This window comes from Neocloeon triangulifer, unplaced genomic scaffold (assembly GCF_031216515.1).
Source record: "Neocloeon triangulifer isolate White Clay Creek 2 clone unplaced genomic scaffold, ASM3121651v1 ptg000014l, whole genome shotgun sequence".
Lineage (NCBI taxonomy): Eukaryota > Metazoa > Arthropoda > Insecta > Ephemeroptera > Baetidae > Neocloeon > Neocloeon triangulifer.
Window position 1 is genome coordinate 5,093,302 of NW_026775556.1, and position 16,219 is coordinate 5,109,520.

The window sequence follows — 16,219 nt, forward strand, 5'->3', positions numbered from 1 at the left end:
CACATACAGCTGGACTAACGTCATTGGACCACGTCCCGACATATGGAAAGTGCAAGAAGAAACTCGAAGGATATCGAGGTGCTGCCATCAACGGTACAAATTGCAACATGCACAATCTTGCGCGCGTTTTTAGTTCCTTTTCAAAAATAGGTCATTTAGGTCGTAAATAAAATTTTATCAAAATAAAGTAACAGATAGTGTCAAATCAATATTGCTAAGTTGAATGAAAAATTGAATATAAAAAATTCGTGTGTGTTAATACTTCACAATTTATTTTGTCGTAAAATACTCTATTTATGATTTCCATAAAATATGCAAATAATTCTGAATTATTTACAACATTAACTAAATTCATACTCTCTTCGCCTGATCTATCACACAAACATAATTGATGCAAAAATGATTTCCTCGTTGGAAATAATAGAATCTGCATACAGTATTCGCATCAGTCGTTGAACAAGTCCATGGAAAAAAAGAAACCTACTAAATTGGTTTGACCTGAACACATTTCACAATGGTCTGTGCCTCGACAAGGTGTGTTCTTCGGAGTCCCCCAGCATGTCAACACTGCTGGGACCACTACATTCGTCCACTAATCTGCTCAATTCTGCAGCACTATAGCCAAGCAGTCCTTTCAAATCACAAACAAACTTGTACACAAATCTCTTTCCGTGGACCTACGAGATAATCAATTAATTTTAATTAAATATCTTGGTTTCTGCAATAAAATCTTACTTTTGCAATCATTTCACCATCGTAATAGTATCTCAATGCCCTGCTAAGCTTTTCATAGTTCATCGTGGGCTTGTTTTTTCGGACACCCCACAACTGAGCAACAACTTCAGGGTCAATCAATTTGAACTCTCCTTCAGTTCCGACCCATTGAATCACATCTCGGTGCTGCTTCTCAGTCAAGAGCTCCAGCAAGAATTGCCAAAGCTGTATTTGACCGTTGTTTCCTGTAACTGGAGCTGAATGGAAACTGGTGAACTTCTTGAGAAATTGTATTACCAAGACGGACTGCTCCAAATGCTTCGACAGACTTGGACATGATAACTCTCTGCGACTTGTACTTTGGCTTAGTCAACCGGGTATTAATTTTACTAACCGTTGTTTCTTCACTTTGGTCCAAAACAGCTGGAGAATTTTTTTTTAAATAACTTTGAAAAATCATTTAGTGTAGGCCTTACCAACAAATTTGCACTTTCTCAGAAGTTCGAGATGAGTCCAAAAAATATCATTTGGATCGACGGGAACTTTCTCCTTAAACTGCTCCCTCTTCATGGAAAAAAGCGCCTTCCCATTTATAGACCAATTTGACAACTGGATCCTGATCAAGTTGAAATGTCTCACTGCCCACTGCAGCCAAATCTGTACATGCTCGACAGCCCACTCTTCTGGGTCTAAAAATAAATTTATGAATTGCAGGAGGAAAATATAAATCAAGGAGATACCATTCGGAATGTTGAGTTTCTCCTGCAGTTTCTTGAAAGTTAAATCGACGCACCATTTCATTACCTTCTTTTCGCTGCTGATCGAGTGCGAATCAGTTCGAACCTTTGGAACTTCAGTGGCTAGAAATTTCATGGAGTTAAATTGCAAAAAAAAAATCACTTTATAATAATATTACTCTGCGCTTCTTGCTGCTCCAGAAAATCATCTCCAGGCCTCAAAACATCCACTATGTTTATTTTAGTTCCATGAATGGGATCTTGGAGCAACTCTACATTAATTTGAACAACTCCTCCCTCGGACACACATTGATCTTGGAGAGTTTTGTTGGCATCCAACTGAAAACATAATTTAAAATTATTCATGCTTGCAAATTATGGAAAAAAAAATACCATTTGCGAGTCTTGAAGCCAAAATTTGTAGCCAGTGAGGTCGATACCTCCAAGTTTAGCTTCAAGAAGTGACCGCAGGGTTGTTAAAGGTTCACTTATGTCCATGTGTAAAATTATTATGTCTGACGGGTCCCTACAATTATTTTCATTTTGTTAATAAGGGAATACTTTTCTGTTTAGCTATAATTTTACTCCATATCTGTGACCACTTCCTGTTCCATAACGGTTGGCTCGTCTACCAACGTAGACGTCAAAATGTCATTGTTCAAAATCGACTCTTCATCACAGTCTATGTACTTGAAGTACTTCTCATCATTCGCTTTTGACGTTTCTGATGCTTTTCTGCAAGACAAAAATAAAATTGTACAAATAATTACAATGATTTGATGATAAACACCTTTTTCTGGAAGGATTTCCTCCGTCGGATTTGCTAGAATTTCCGTTCATGATTCATTGACAGCAGATAGAATTATAAAACTGAATAAATTCCGATGATAAAAAGGAAATCTGAAAAAAGGAAGGGAAAGTATAATACATTAGTCGACATAATTATATTTAGATTGTATCAATATTATTGTTTCATAAACCGACTTTATAAGGAAAAAGTCTAGACCTACACCCACGAATAAAATCAAAACAAAAGGAAGGTTTTGGAACAAATTTACACACATTCCTTTGCCTAAGAAAAATTGTGTATACAATTTGTACCAATTTCACGGACGAAACTTAAAATATATCAGAAGACTTTTTAGGATTAGCTTGGAGTCAAGGCATAGATAAATTAAAATTTACACTAAACGCCTTTGAAATATAAATATTTTAAAAAAAACTAATACTAACTTAAACTCAGCAGAAAGCCATTTTGAATAATAATCTCTTGTTGTTGTGGGAAGAAAAGGGGGAAAAGGGAATTACAGGGAGGCCAACAGAACCAAGTCAGCCCGGGAACTAAATAATCCACGCAAGCGATAATGCATTACATACGTTATTATTTTTATTTTCAAGTACATTCGCTGGTACATTGTAACAGCATAGTACATAGGATAAGAAATATATTGCTGAATAAATTTATTCATAGTTCACCATATTCACAACTCACAACACGTCATATAGAAAAAAACTTTTATATATAATGAAACAAAAAAATAAAATACCACTTCGCACTCGTCAGAGGTGTTTGGTGTAGAAATTTGGTGTTAGAAGTTAGTTTTTTGATCGTATTGAGGTTTTTTAAAATAGATCATAATAAAAAGTCTTATATTTAAAATTTATCTTCAAAATTAAAAATATTTTATATAAAAAAAACTAGCTAAGAATAAGAAATTTAAATTAAATATTCATTTTTAAATCAGCTTAGAAATTTATGGAAAAGAAATTGTAATCATTATATTTCCGTTTCCAAAATTGAATTTTGAATATAGCATTGTATAAGAAAACTTTTGCTTAAATATTCCAGAATTACAAAATCTCAGATTCATATTTATTTTTTCCAGAACTTTTTAAACCTCAAACAACGATCGGTAAATAATCACTCGTTCTCATTCCTAGATAATAAATATTTGAAAATTTTTGAAAACGTTGTTGCAGTCGTATGAGTTCATTTTGATTCCACTTATCCGAATTCACTTTTTTTTCCTCAGCTTAAGAAAGGGAAAAATAAATTTTTATTTTTCACATATAAATTGCCTGTGAATTATTAATTTTGAAATATTTCTATTTGATTTTTTTCCTCCGTGGTAAGGCAGAAGGATAATTTTTTAAAGTTTTGCATATAATTAAACTTTTCAAGTCAAAATTATTTATTTAAAAAAAGAAATCCAGTGAATTATTTATTTAAAAAAATATTTTCGAGAGAATGCTCGACGTGAAAGCTCATGGGTGTATGTATATTATTGGAGGCTGCACAGAGATGGCGTAGGCCGAGGGTCCGCGGCGAGAAAATGGTCCGAGTCGTTTGCAGTTGTGCATCGGAGTGTGCGGCGGCCCAGTGCGCAGTCGTTGGGTGCGTTGTCAGAATTCTTGTGCCATTCCTGGCATTCCTAACGAAGAGTCGCTCTTCGAAATAAGGCCCAAAATTTTGTGCTAACAGCGGAAATCGGCGGCCCAGGCCAGCGCATTTCGTCAGCGGTAAGTAGAGGCGGCCAGTTTGAGTGGCGGCGGCGGCCGCCGGCGCGCGTTTGGCCGTCAGATCGGTCAAATGCCGCGGCAATGTGTCGCCAATGCTTTCAATACCTCACATACTTGTCGTGTTTGCCACTAGCCAGTCGCGTCGACGCCTCGGCCGACGCGCCCCCGCCCTCGGCCGAACGTCGGCCGACCCGCGGCGGCCCTTCGCGGCCTCCGACGGCCTCGCGAGCGCTGAAAACGGGCCTCCGCGCTCCGACCCGCCGCCGAACTTTTCTCGTTCCTTGTCAGCCCCACAAGCGAGCGCCGCTCGCGCAGCCAAACGAATGTACTTTCGCGGCCCCAGCACCACTTGCACGCATTTTATTTGAAAAATTTCAAAATTCGCTCCAACCTTTCGGCTCGCTATGAGGAAGAAATAATTCTCACAGTGGAATTAATTCCGTGGATATTTATGTGTTTAAAGTAATAGAAATTCATAATAGGAAAACGTCACATTTTTGATTGAAATGAAAATTCAGATTTTTTTTTATATTTCCATTGACATCGATATGTTATATTCTGATAATGGGAAAAATTTTACTATCAAAACCTTCCGACTATATTTTCAGGGTTTGTTATTATTTTTATGGTAAAAAAAACTAGACCAGGTAATATTTTTTTTAAATAAATTAGTTAAATTGAATTGAAATAAAATTCAGACTTCATTAGATTGTATAAGAATTTTTTTTTTAATCAAATGTATATTTCATCTGACATTATCAAACTAAAAAAACGGACCTCACAGTAAATAAAGTAACGCGCATTTTGGAGACTAAAGTAACCTTTATTTAATAATTATATTTTATGCTACCTATAAAAACACTCTAATTTTTGGTGAAGAAAAAAACTAATTTGTTTTAATCCTTTTAATTTAATTAGGGGGGGGACTTCCTAGTCTTAAAAGGAAAAAAATACTTTCATGCAAAATATGGGAAAATAATTATACAAACTAAGTTTTGTGTAGAAATATTTAATATTATTGTAAAATCAATTTTGAAAAAAAATCTTGATTGTTTGAATTTTATTTAAATTAAAACACTCGCACACTATGCGTGATGAACTGATTTAAATTTGCTTGTTGGATTATAGGAGGGCGGATTTAATTTTCCGTTAAAATTTGTCAAAACTTTGAAAATCCTAATTCATTTAATGAAAATGATTTTTATTCTCTGCAAATGTTAAGTTAACTAGTTAAAAAGAAGCATTAAAATATGAGTGAATTTAAAAGTGGGAGTGTTAATCTTTTATTTAATTATTAGAGTTAATTCAATTGCAGATATTTTAAATTTGATTCAATAAATGAGGATGCATAATAATTGCGTAATTACTCGTTTTAAATATTCAAAATCAAGAATTTTATTTACACATAAAATAGTTGTCATCTTGAAGCTAATTAACGGGCAATATAATAAATAAAAAAAAAAATAACAAATTTGCGTGCAGCCCGGAGTGCGTCCGTATCTTATCAGCGCACACTCATGCAAACATTGCGTCGGTCGCGAAAATAAAGCTTTGTGTGTGCAGTATGATGATGATCCGCGCGCGCGGCTCTCTGCGTGCTTCCGACTCTCGGTGGTCGGCACTTACGCGTGAAATCGGTCCTTTCTTTATCTCTTTTCTTTTGAGACGAATCGATTCGCGTCCGACAGAGACGCAAACATTTTGTTTCGCTGCTCTGTCGGCATTAGAAAAGAAGAAGAAGCCACTCGTCGGCTTTCAATTAGCGCCAGATTGCCGCAATGAAACGCGATAATTATTTTTCGCGCGCCTCAATGCTCACTTTCATTTGAATTTGGCTACGAGAAAAACAAACAGTGAAAATAAATCTGGAAACTTCTAATTATGTCAATTAAATTATCAAATGGATACATTAATGATGTTCAATTTGAATGTTTGCATCTTTTTAATTGAAATAAAAAAAACAAGTTTTTATTTTCAGAATTCAATTCATTCCTGCATCTAATGTAGAAGATAGGATCGAAATTTTATTTGCTTTAAAAATTGTTTTTAAGTAAGTCTGTTATATTTTAATATTCATGAATAAGATAAAAGGAATGTTGGGCATTTTTTCTGCCCGTCCGATTCGCATTCTAATCGACACGCACCAAGCCCTAGATCGAAATGCAAGCGAGCAGCAAACACCCAGGGCGCGCGCAATTAGCAATTCATATCGGTCCACTACAGCGCTCTCCTTTACGCAAGCCATTTCCACTTCTTTTTCAACGAACGCGATTTTCGCAGAGAAGATGAATAATTCAATCAAGGCGCGGAGGGAAAAGATTGAATGGCCTGGCTGCTGTAAAATGCAAAACAAAACGAGAGAAAGAAAAACGGACAGGGCAGCACGCACACAGGTGGATTTTTTTATTACTTTATTCCACATGCGATCTATCCCATCCTTATTTATGAATCGGAAGGACGCGCCATCGAGATAAAAAAGCATCATTTTATATATGTATTATTATTTTAATATGCTACCCGTTTTTCCTCGGAAACTTGGCTCGCGCCCCTCAGGCTGCGAATTAATATTCTCTTAAATTTTCTTTTCTAAGCCATCGTGGAACAGGTGCAGCCTTTGAAATGAAAAAAGGCGCCGATTTTTTTCTTTTATATAAATCAAGATTTTTCACGGCGTGCAGGTAAATGAATGAGGAAGAGTGACGAAACCACGGACTGGAAAAATTAGGAAGCATACCAGCGCGCTGAACCTTGATGGCGTGCTGTGTGCGTTTGGCGCAGTCATTGAGAATCAAAGACAAAATTTGCGAATAATCTCAGATTTGTGTAATGATAAGAGATTGGATGTGATGACGTTTGTATAATTATTTCTGGTTGTGGATGTGAAATTTCTTTTAAAAAAGGGGACAGGGAATTCCAGTGAATCAATATAGCGTCAGAGAGGAGATTGACCCTGTTTTTTCTTTTATGCAAATAATGAGTCTCGAAAAAGAAAAAGAAAGAATTCCATTATTCAGAAAAGTGTTGGAAAGCAAAAAATTAAATTTTAATTTATTTTTTAATTTTCCTAATTCTTTTCTTCCCATTATTTTCATCAAACCAAAAAAGAAAAGTTCGCATAGAAGTTTTTGCCAATTCTCTTATATTTTTTAAAGTGTTTTGATTGATAAAGAGTTGGGATAAAAATGCTGCGAAATTTTTTGCACTGTAATTAATAAAAAGATTGCTAGCATTGAATTTATATACATAATTAATTATTTACGTTCTTAATAATCCAATTAGTAGTGAATTAAACTTTTTTTTTGACTTGATAATTTTATGAACAAACAGGCCTTTTTTTGTGTTCCCTTAGAAATTTGTGTATTAAGAAATACTGAATAAAATTTTAAAATAAAATTAAACAGAAAAGCTGATTTAATCTAAGCATGAATTAAAATAGTGGCTGTTGATTTTTCCAACTAGAGACGACGCTGACTCATTTATTTTTAAACCAGGAAAAATTAAGATGAATTCATCTATTGCACAGATCTGCTCGCGCGTGTTTGCGGTTGCTGGGCAGGTATGGGCCCCGAGCTGCACGTCTGTCGTCGTCTAATCGAGAGCAGATGTGTGCGAATTTTTCGCGTGTCATCGGCATCAGTCTTTTTGTTATCGGGTGCGACAGAGTCGGAAGTATATGAAAATTAACGCTGCCGTTGGCGGAGGGACAAAGTTCGAGTGCAATTCATTTATATATTGTCAGAGGAGGTGTTTCGCAATCCGGTGCTGCACTCGCGTACTCGATAGAAAGAAATTAACACCGCTTTAGAAAGGCTACTCGCACGCGAGAGCATTGTAATATTACGCGGTGAAAGGACAAGAAACTCTTCCCCTGCACCATAAGCGCCTCTGACCAGCAGAAATTACCCACCTTTTTATAATGGCAGGATTATGCACGCAATCGAGGAAAATAGAATAAAGTTGAGCGCGGAAATTACTATAACAATAAATGGTTAGAATTTTTCGTCAAAATCACAACCTTCGTTTAATTTGTTTTAAAATTATATACAGAACCACTTGTAGTCATTGGCCGATAATTAAACCACCTCCCTCAACAATGGTTTTTGTATTGAAGATGAGACTTCAATTTCCATTGGAAAGGTCAGGTAAAAATATTAGGGTTTTAATTAAATTACTCAAGGTTTCTTTTAGTGTATATAAAGAACTGAAATTTAAATAATATGTTTAACCCCCCTCTTTTCTGTTATTGATTAAATGGCCACCCTTGGCAGGTTTACAAGGGTGGCCAGATATTTTTTTATTTTATCTAATTTGGCTTAATTTTAACTAAAAAAAAACTTGCGTTTTCAGAAATTAATTTTCTGTAACTTAATCTTTATCTATTATTGACGACAATTTTGAGTCTTCTATTTTAAATTTTATTTCGTGTTAAATCGCTTTTTGTATTTCTATATCAAGCTCTATTTTACATGCTGAAGCAATAAAACAGAGCCATAAATTCAAAACGCCCCACGCAGCGAAATTCCATAAAAAGGCGCTGATGACATTTAAAATTATTTTTTAAGCATCCAAGTCGCAGGCGATTAAACTTGTAATCAATCTTTGGGGGAGGTAAAAGTCTTAAAAGTCCATTTAAAGTTTATTTTTCTTGCGACCAATAATTTCCCCTTAAATTCAGTTGTATCGTATCGGATGCAGCGAGTGAGTTTTGAAATCACATCGATGGGCTTTTGTTTGAGCGAGTGTGGATTTTGACGCGGGCGAGGGCAACTGGCTGGCTCTGAGCAGCGAGCGAAGCAGCAATAGACGGGGCTGGCTGCGGGCTATTTTTAAAATTATCCACCCAGCAGCTCACTCGACTGACTAACTGACTCTTTCACTCTCTTTATAAATACGGGAGGTGTCATCCGCGCACAGCAAATCAGCCGGGCTTGATTCGATTTTATTATGTGTTGGAGTGGAGAAGAAGCTCTCGGACTGAATCTCAGTGCGCTAATGAAAACAAATAAACGCTACTGGTCATGGGAGGCCTTCTTTTTCTCCTCGGCTGCTGTGTTTTAGAAAAGCTGGTCTGCTGCTGGCCGAGTAAAAAACCCGCCTCGCCGCGGGCCATTTTTCTCTCTCTTGTTGCTCCAGCGCCACCGAGAGGAATAAAGAGATCTTCCACGACCGGCCAGCAGCTACCGCGCTTTGTGTTTTACGCGGCTCAAACGATCCCACTCACTCTCCGACCGCCTCGATAACTAATAACAGGGATGTAAAATATCGCCGATTTTATTAGCGAAACAACCGGCTGCGTGCAAAAAAATAAAAAGCGGCAGCGTTTATTCCCATTTATCGCCCGCCCGGCCCTCGTGTGGTGACCGTACAGAAACACACAAAGACCAAAACCTGCAGACGCGTGTGCGGCCTTTTTCGACAGTGCGCATGCCTCGGACAGCATGAACGATACATACAGGGTTTTATATTGCAAAACAAAGAGAACTGAAATGGCACTAATTAATTTGATTGAAAATTAAACGGTCATTAATTCATGTGTCAAGAATTAATTCTCTGTTCAAGTTTAAATATAATAAAATACATAGTTATAAAAAATCTTATTATATATGTACCACAATGTTTGCCAGCTAGTAAAATATCTTCAAAGTATGTTATTTTAATTGCTAAAATTTTTAACAAGAAAAAAATTTATTTTATGTCAGTGGTTTGGTTTTTTATTTTGTAATCAAAATTTTGATAGCAACAGAAAGGTTTTCTTAGAGAATCTTGTTTTGCTATTTTTATTGAATAATTAATTTATAAATGATACAACAATAAAAATCATTCATCTATTTTAATATACTTCATCAAGCTATAATGAAATTCAGTTTGTTAATTGAACCTTAAATAGAGTTTACTATAATGATTTATTCCTTGAAATTTTTGCTTATATATTATGAGAGTGATTATATAGATTGTGAAAAAAATCTATTAATTAATTTGAATTTTGAGTAAATGAACACCAAATTTTTTGTGTATTTATACCCCAGGGGTCTGATTCTGTAAGACATGTCGTTTTGGCCTTACATAATCAGAGCGCAGATGGCTTTTTGAGCATAAATTTTATGACAAAATTCGATTTTCAGATAAATCGTCCAGAAATTATTGGCCACACAACGAATGGATATTTAAGATAATGAAAACAGTAATGGATCGCTTATGAGTGTGTACGTGTTGAATAAAACGACGCCGTCAACACTTTTACTGCTCTTGGCCGCGCTTGCTTGCTTAGAGTGCATATTGAAATTTATCTGTCGCCGCGGCGGATCTCAATGGGACAACGGGACTCCATAGCTAATTTTATGATTGCCGCTCGCCGTTCTCGATATCAATCGCGCTTCCTGCATTTGTTTTTTGCAAGCCCATCGACGTTTTTTTGTCGCGCGCGCGATTCCTCAGTACAAGGCGCGTGCAATTATGAAGACGAACTGTGCAGTACACGCGCGCGACCCTGAATCTTTTCTTGATCGATCATTGTGATTATTTTATTCTTTAATTGGGACCTTGAAAGTATTTAATTTAAACAGTAACACAACTCAATTGCTAATACTCGTCCTTATTAATTTTTCAAACTTTTTTGAGGTGGAAAAATTACTGTATGTAAATTTTACATTATCATTTTGATATATAATTTAATTTTTATTGTTCAGAATGATATCTGAATGACCTCTTCTTAAAATTATGATCGTTTGGAATAAGTTTCTCTGATTTCGAAACTTCCCTCATTTTAAAATCCCAAGTAGGTTTATCGCTTCTTTTTGAGTGGTGTGGAGAAAAAAACACGGAGGAAAGGTGGGTTTGTGTTATTTAGGACGCGCGGAAACAAAATCGCTTACTGAAAATAAACGACTGCTTTTCGACGGCGCTGTTCCTTTTATATTATTCTCAATTCAGCGGCCGCAGAGTTGATTCACCAAATGTTGCGCACAGGAAACGATGGGAGGAATAGTCATGAGGAAAATATTTATCATGCAAAGGAGAGAAACTTGAATTGCACAAATTTAATTTACCTGTTGGTAAAAAAGCGGCTATAGATTTAATCTAAAAAAAAAGTGCGCTTCAAAATGCACGCTGCACATCATGTGTTGATTATGTTACAATGAACGGCCACGAAATTGAGTGCAAATCTGATAAGTTGTATTACGAGGTGTGGTAATTACTAATTAGCTTCGTTTATGGCGCAATTACGCCACTTGTGATTGTGCGCGCCTCGCTATGTATTTTCTATTTACGACTTTGTAGAATCGTTCCCCTAAAATTTCTTATTTTCACTTCCTAATTGATGTTCGTTTTCAAGAAGTTCTAATTTCACTTTTTTCTAAAAAAAAAAAAAAAAAAAAAAAAAAAAAAAAAAGCTCGCTCCGCACGCAAATTGATCGCAGAATGAAAATTGACCGAACAATTAATTTGCTTTTACCCTAAAGACGCCCCAGCCAAGATGTTCTCTCGGCACGGCCATCTCTCAAGCGGCGAGTGAAAATTGCATGCAAAAGAGAGTGTTTATTTTGAATTTCGCGCAGCGTCAAATCTGCTCCAGCATCCGAAGCCACTGGAACATTTTAAAAGGCCATCTAAATTTATCCGCGCAAAGGCTGCCGCAGCAGAAGGGGTGACGCGGGATTTCCCGCGCCCAGTGCCAAGTTATAATTAGCGACAAATTAACGAGCGCGGACACTTGTTACGCCGCGGGCCGCGACCATTATTGCCGCTCGACCAAATTTTCGCAATTAATTTTCGTGCGACGAATGCATTTTTCATTTTCCTGTGGGCGGCGGGACGGGTGTCGCAATTGCAGTAATAATTGCTGATTCCAGTGCAGGGGTTTTTCTGTGTGTGTGCACGCCGTGTAAAAGTGCAAGCGCAGGTCTTTTCGCCGGAGAAGTCAGAGACCCTTGAGCTGCACAATTACTCAAAGCCCCCTTATTGATCGCCTGCCTCAAAGCGGCTCCGAGCACAGATTTCAAAGGTGCCTTTCTATCTTTTTCAATGCGCCAACACATAATCAACGGCCTGATCCCGATAATGTATTCACACCCTGTTCTGTTCTGGTGTTTACGACCCCAACCCCCCACACAAAGGACCCAAATTGGCCTCCTCTCCTAGGAGAAAATAGCAGAGATGGGAATCGCCGCAGGTTTCTATTATTTATTTCCACCCGCGAGAACCTGCTGCGTGAGATGCGCCGACAGTTTGCTTTTTCCTGGAAAACGCCCGCCCCTGATAGGAAAACAATTTCGCTATTACAACGTCGGGGTTGGAAAAATAGTTGGAATTCCTCCCTTAAATACACAAAAACCGTTAAAATTGTTTAACCATGGAACTTATGGGAATATTAAAAATATGTATGAAATAAAGAACTTAAAATTTTACTTTTTCTCACATTTAAATAACTTTGAAATAACAAAGTCTCTCAACGTTAAATCGTGACGTGTTATCTATAAAAATTAAAATAGATTTAATGATCCCTTCAAAAAATCAAAGTCAAATTATTATTGTTATTATTTTGAAGTAAATGTTTATCTACCTTTTCTCAAAGAAACAGCAGTGATTTTGGAAAAATTCTATTGTCCTTTAAGAAGAAATTAGGTTTTTCTGATAGTCTGTGTGGAAAGATATAATTTAAAAGAAAAAAAATTTACTTTCATTCTGAATTTTCAAAATTTTAATAAGAATTCTCTCATTATTCTCTAAAAACAAATTCCACTTGTAAATTCTACCAGTGGAAGCTCGATCTAAAATATGGGCAACCTGCATTGCATTTGCTGATCAGGATCGCTGTTAACCTTCATTAATTAAAACTGATTTTATAACCCCAAACTGCATCGTTTTGAACTGGAGATTACTATATAAAGAGAAAATTCGGAGGTGAAGAAACAGAAAACCCTCTCCCTGCTTTATCAACTCTGTGGCAAGCTTAATATATATTTTTTTCCTCTGCTGCTGGTGGGAGCGGTAATTTAATTCTAATATTTAAGACGCCGCTTTTTATTACCGGGACGCGGAGAACACTTCGTCTTCATATTTATGTATACAGACCTTGTAGAGTGGTCTATTTTACGAGCCCCTGACGCGCGCTTTACGGAGAATTGACCGGTCCGAGCTACTACTTGCTTTATTTCTCCTACAGGTAGTTTCATAAAACCGTCGGCGCGTTTCGAAACAAGCGTCTCAAACCCTGCGCTTCCCACAAAAGATCCAAAATTTTGACGTTGAAACTGTCACAACATTTCCAGTGCGGCTCAATGCGTCGGCCTGCTGGGAAGCGTCCAAGATTTTGAAAGGCATCTCCGATATAGCAAGGCCATTTGATATGCCATTTTATCAGCAGATGGAATCGTATCAATTTTTGACATGGAAAGCATGAATCACTGTAAGAAGGTCGATTTTACGTCATGAAACTCTAAAGCGTGGGGACTTTTATGAGTTTTTTAATTTTAAATTCAATTTGAGAAGATAAAAATGAGCTTCCTTACAAGGATTTAAAAATTCTGTCATGTTTTTCTATTTTGAAACTGTTTGCTGTTTTTTCCCTAGTCAAAATTCCCATGATTTTTATCTATTCATTCATATTTTCAAAGTACTTTTTATTGTAAAAAGCACTGTATTTGTTGCTGCGGTCACACGGGGGTGGAATGGAGTTTATTATTTTGTCGAGTTTCAATAAAGAATGAGTCACGAAACGCTTAAGGGCGGAAAAAGGGTTTTCAGCAGTTTAGCGCGCTGAGTGCAACATCCAACATCGGTAAATAACGCTGGCAAGCACATTGAAAAGATTTGAAGGAGGATGATTGTTTCCATTATCCACAGCACTCACTCGCTGCACCTGCTTTTGCTTTTTTTCCATCTCTCTCCTCTGTCGACCAACAGGTAGGTAGGGGGGGCTTGAGAAAGAAACTGCTCTCGGTCTTGCTTGTGCCGCAGGTCGCTTTTTTCTCCATCTTTCACACCATCTTCCTGCCGCCAGGGCTCGCAGGAAACGGTGGAGGGGGGGGGGGTCTGGCAGAGCTGCCTCGAGGGCTCTCTCTCGAACCAAAACCTGTTCCAGGTAGAACCTTAATTCGGCGTTGCCTAGATCTCCGCGAGCGAAAGAGAGACTCCTCTCTCTCGTGAAATGATGCACGCAGGCAGCAGCAAATAAAAAGAAGAAAAATATATATAAGTAGTCGGTCGGTAGTGCCCGCCGGCGGCGATGGAGCAAGAAAAAAAAGCGCCGCGAGTCGAACGAACACACGAACAGTTTGATTTTTATTCAGACAAGAAGTGGGGCCGCGCCTTTTCACTCGCCATTGACTTGATTTTCAATTATAATTAGATCTTCCCCGGCCCTTTTCTTTCTCTCTCTTTCCCTGTGTTCGTCTCTCTCCTGTTTACCATGCGACGCACACAATCGGACGCATTATCATAAACGCTATATTATAAATTTCTTTCTTCTGTTTCCCCTCAAGTTCGACAACACACGCGGTCCTTTTTCGCCGCCGCACTCGCGGTGACTAATTTTCGCAGTCACGATCTCGCATTAATTCACCGGTTCACTTTTCTCCTTTGTCTCGGTTCGAAGGTATAAATTTTTTTAAATGACCACCAGAGGCCAATTTTCATTATATCAGTGAGCGTTATAGTGTCTACTACTTCTTTGGTTAAATAATTTTTAACAAAAAACATTGTATATTGTATGAGAAAATCTAAAATCTATTACAAATTTAAGGACGATAATCAGTTAGAAAAATTGCGATTTAAAATCCTTCAAATGTTTTCTCTCTCAATATACATTTTTTTTTAAATTATATTTTCTAACTTTTTCACCATTTAAACGCAATTTTAAAACGTAAAATTTTCTTCTCAGTCTTTTAAATTTTAGCCAGTGGTTGTAGACAATTTATAAAAAAGAAGCCTTTAATCTTGTCCTCATTTAAATATACATATTAATACATCATATTAATGCAAGTTTTAGCTTTTTCTTTCTTAATCGCTTTGTATATAATTAAATTTTTTATTTATAGCGGAAAGGAAAGCTTTCAAATGTAAAAGCCGAGCTTTAAAGGAAATGATCAATTCGCGGGAGAGATATTTATCAAACTGAATGGATTTCGCGCCGACGGTCTTCAGTATATTTTGCCTGGAGCGCCTCTTTTCTCTCTCTCTCTCTCTCTCTGCGCTCGTCGTCACCACCCGACGCGCAAAATAAAATTTTATACGCCCGCGGAATATTCTTCCGTGCCACTTGTTGAATGCGTTTGCGAGCATATTTCGGAAGCAAATTTAAAACAAGTAGTCATACATATACATTACTCAAGGCACTCTTTCTGTTTGACTCATAATATTTTCCCCACAATCAAAAGGCAGGTGTTCAATGCTGCACGATATTGAGCAATTGCTCCTCTCTCGTTGCGCTGTGACTGCTTCACGGCCGGCGTAACGCGAAACAATAAAATATGAAATAAAAATGCTCGGTGGAAATCAAACTTTGCGCTCTATTTTCCTGAAGTTGTCGTTGTGCGTCTTCACTGCTCGCTCGGTCAGTTGCACATTTTTGCAGTTTCCCATTTACTTGTACATGTTTTGTAATAACAGAGAGAGGAAGCGTCCAAAGTGGGGTATGAAATAAATATATATCGCCTCTGCACAAAGGATCTGGTGTAATTGTTGTTTTGTTCGGTTGTATACTATGGGTTACACACTAATTTATTAACTGGAACTTTGCTGCCCACAACCTGCAGCCGCAGGTTAAAATCATGTGTTTTGAAAATGGTTCACGTGCATGGGATCTCACATCCTGGCAGCGGCAAACGCGGAAAATTGTAAAATGGGGACAGCAATAATTAACAAAAAAGCGCGTGGGGCTTTAATGGTTGACAAAATGATTTTTATCTGCAATTTATTGCCCTTTAAACACAATTGTGTTGGATTTAGATAAATCTCTTGAGTTTAAGAGCAACAAAATACTAAATTTTAAATCAATTATATCCAGATCCTTTAACGAAAATTCCAATTTTCAATTTAATTGTACCTCTTTTTTAGAGCTTATTTTGATTCGATTCTATACATTCTGAAAAATTAATCGGACTTATAATTTTAAAGTATTTCTTTTCGGTCTTTTCGGATAAATTTGATGTAAAATTTTAAAGCATGAACTTATGAAGTTAAGAACAAAAATAATTATTGAGGTTTTTCTCTGAATTCTGAAAGCAATTCGGTTTGTATTTATAATTTAT

At 36.9% G+C, this 16,219-nt stretch overlaps 1 protein-coding gene across 4 annotated transcripts; it reads right to left on the bottom strand.

The window, feature by feature from the left end:
* Positions 1–300: 300 nt before the first annotated feature.
* Positions 301–4,276, bottom strand: LOC132201833 (DNA-binding protein Ets97D-like). 4 transcript variants are annotated; one of them, XM_059628335.1, is made up of 10 exons: positions 4,077–4,276; positions 2,242–2,351; positions 2,037–2,186; positions 1,845–1,977; positions 1,631–1,790; positions 1,455–1,574; positions 1,191–1,403; positions 1,012–1,137; positions 736–971; positions 301–677 (listed from the first exon to the last, which is right to left on the bottom strand). In XM_059628335.1, the coding sequence occupies exons 2-10, from the start codon at positions 2,289–2,291 to the stop codon at positions 510–512; spliced, it is 1,356 nt and encodes a 451-aa protein (XP_059484318.1). In that variant the 5' UTR covers positions 2,292–2,351; positions 4,077–4,276; the 3' UTR covers positions 301–509. The 4 variants fall into 4 exon arrangements, with proteins under 4 accessions (XP_059484318.1, XP_059484320.1, XP_059484317.1 ...); XM_059628337.1 differs by lacking the exon at positions 4,077–4,276 and adding an exon at positions 2,685–2,756 and having other exon boundaries at positions 736–959; XM_059628334.1 differs by lacking the exon at positions 4,077–4,276 and adding an exon at positions 2,685–2,756.
* Positions 4,277–16,219: the final 11,943 nt, after the last annotated feature.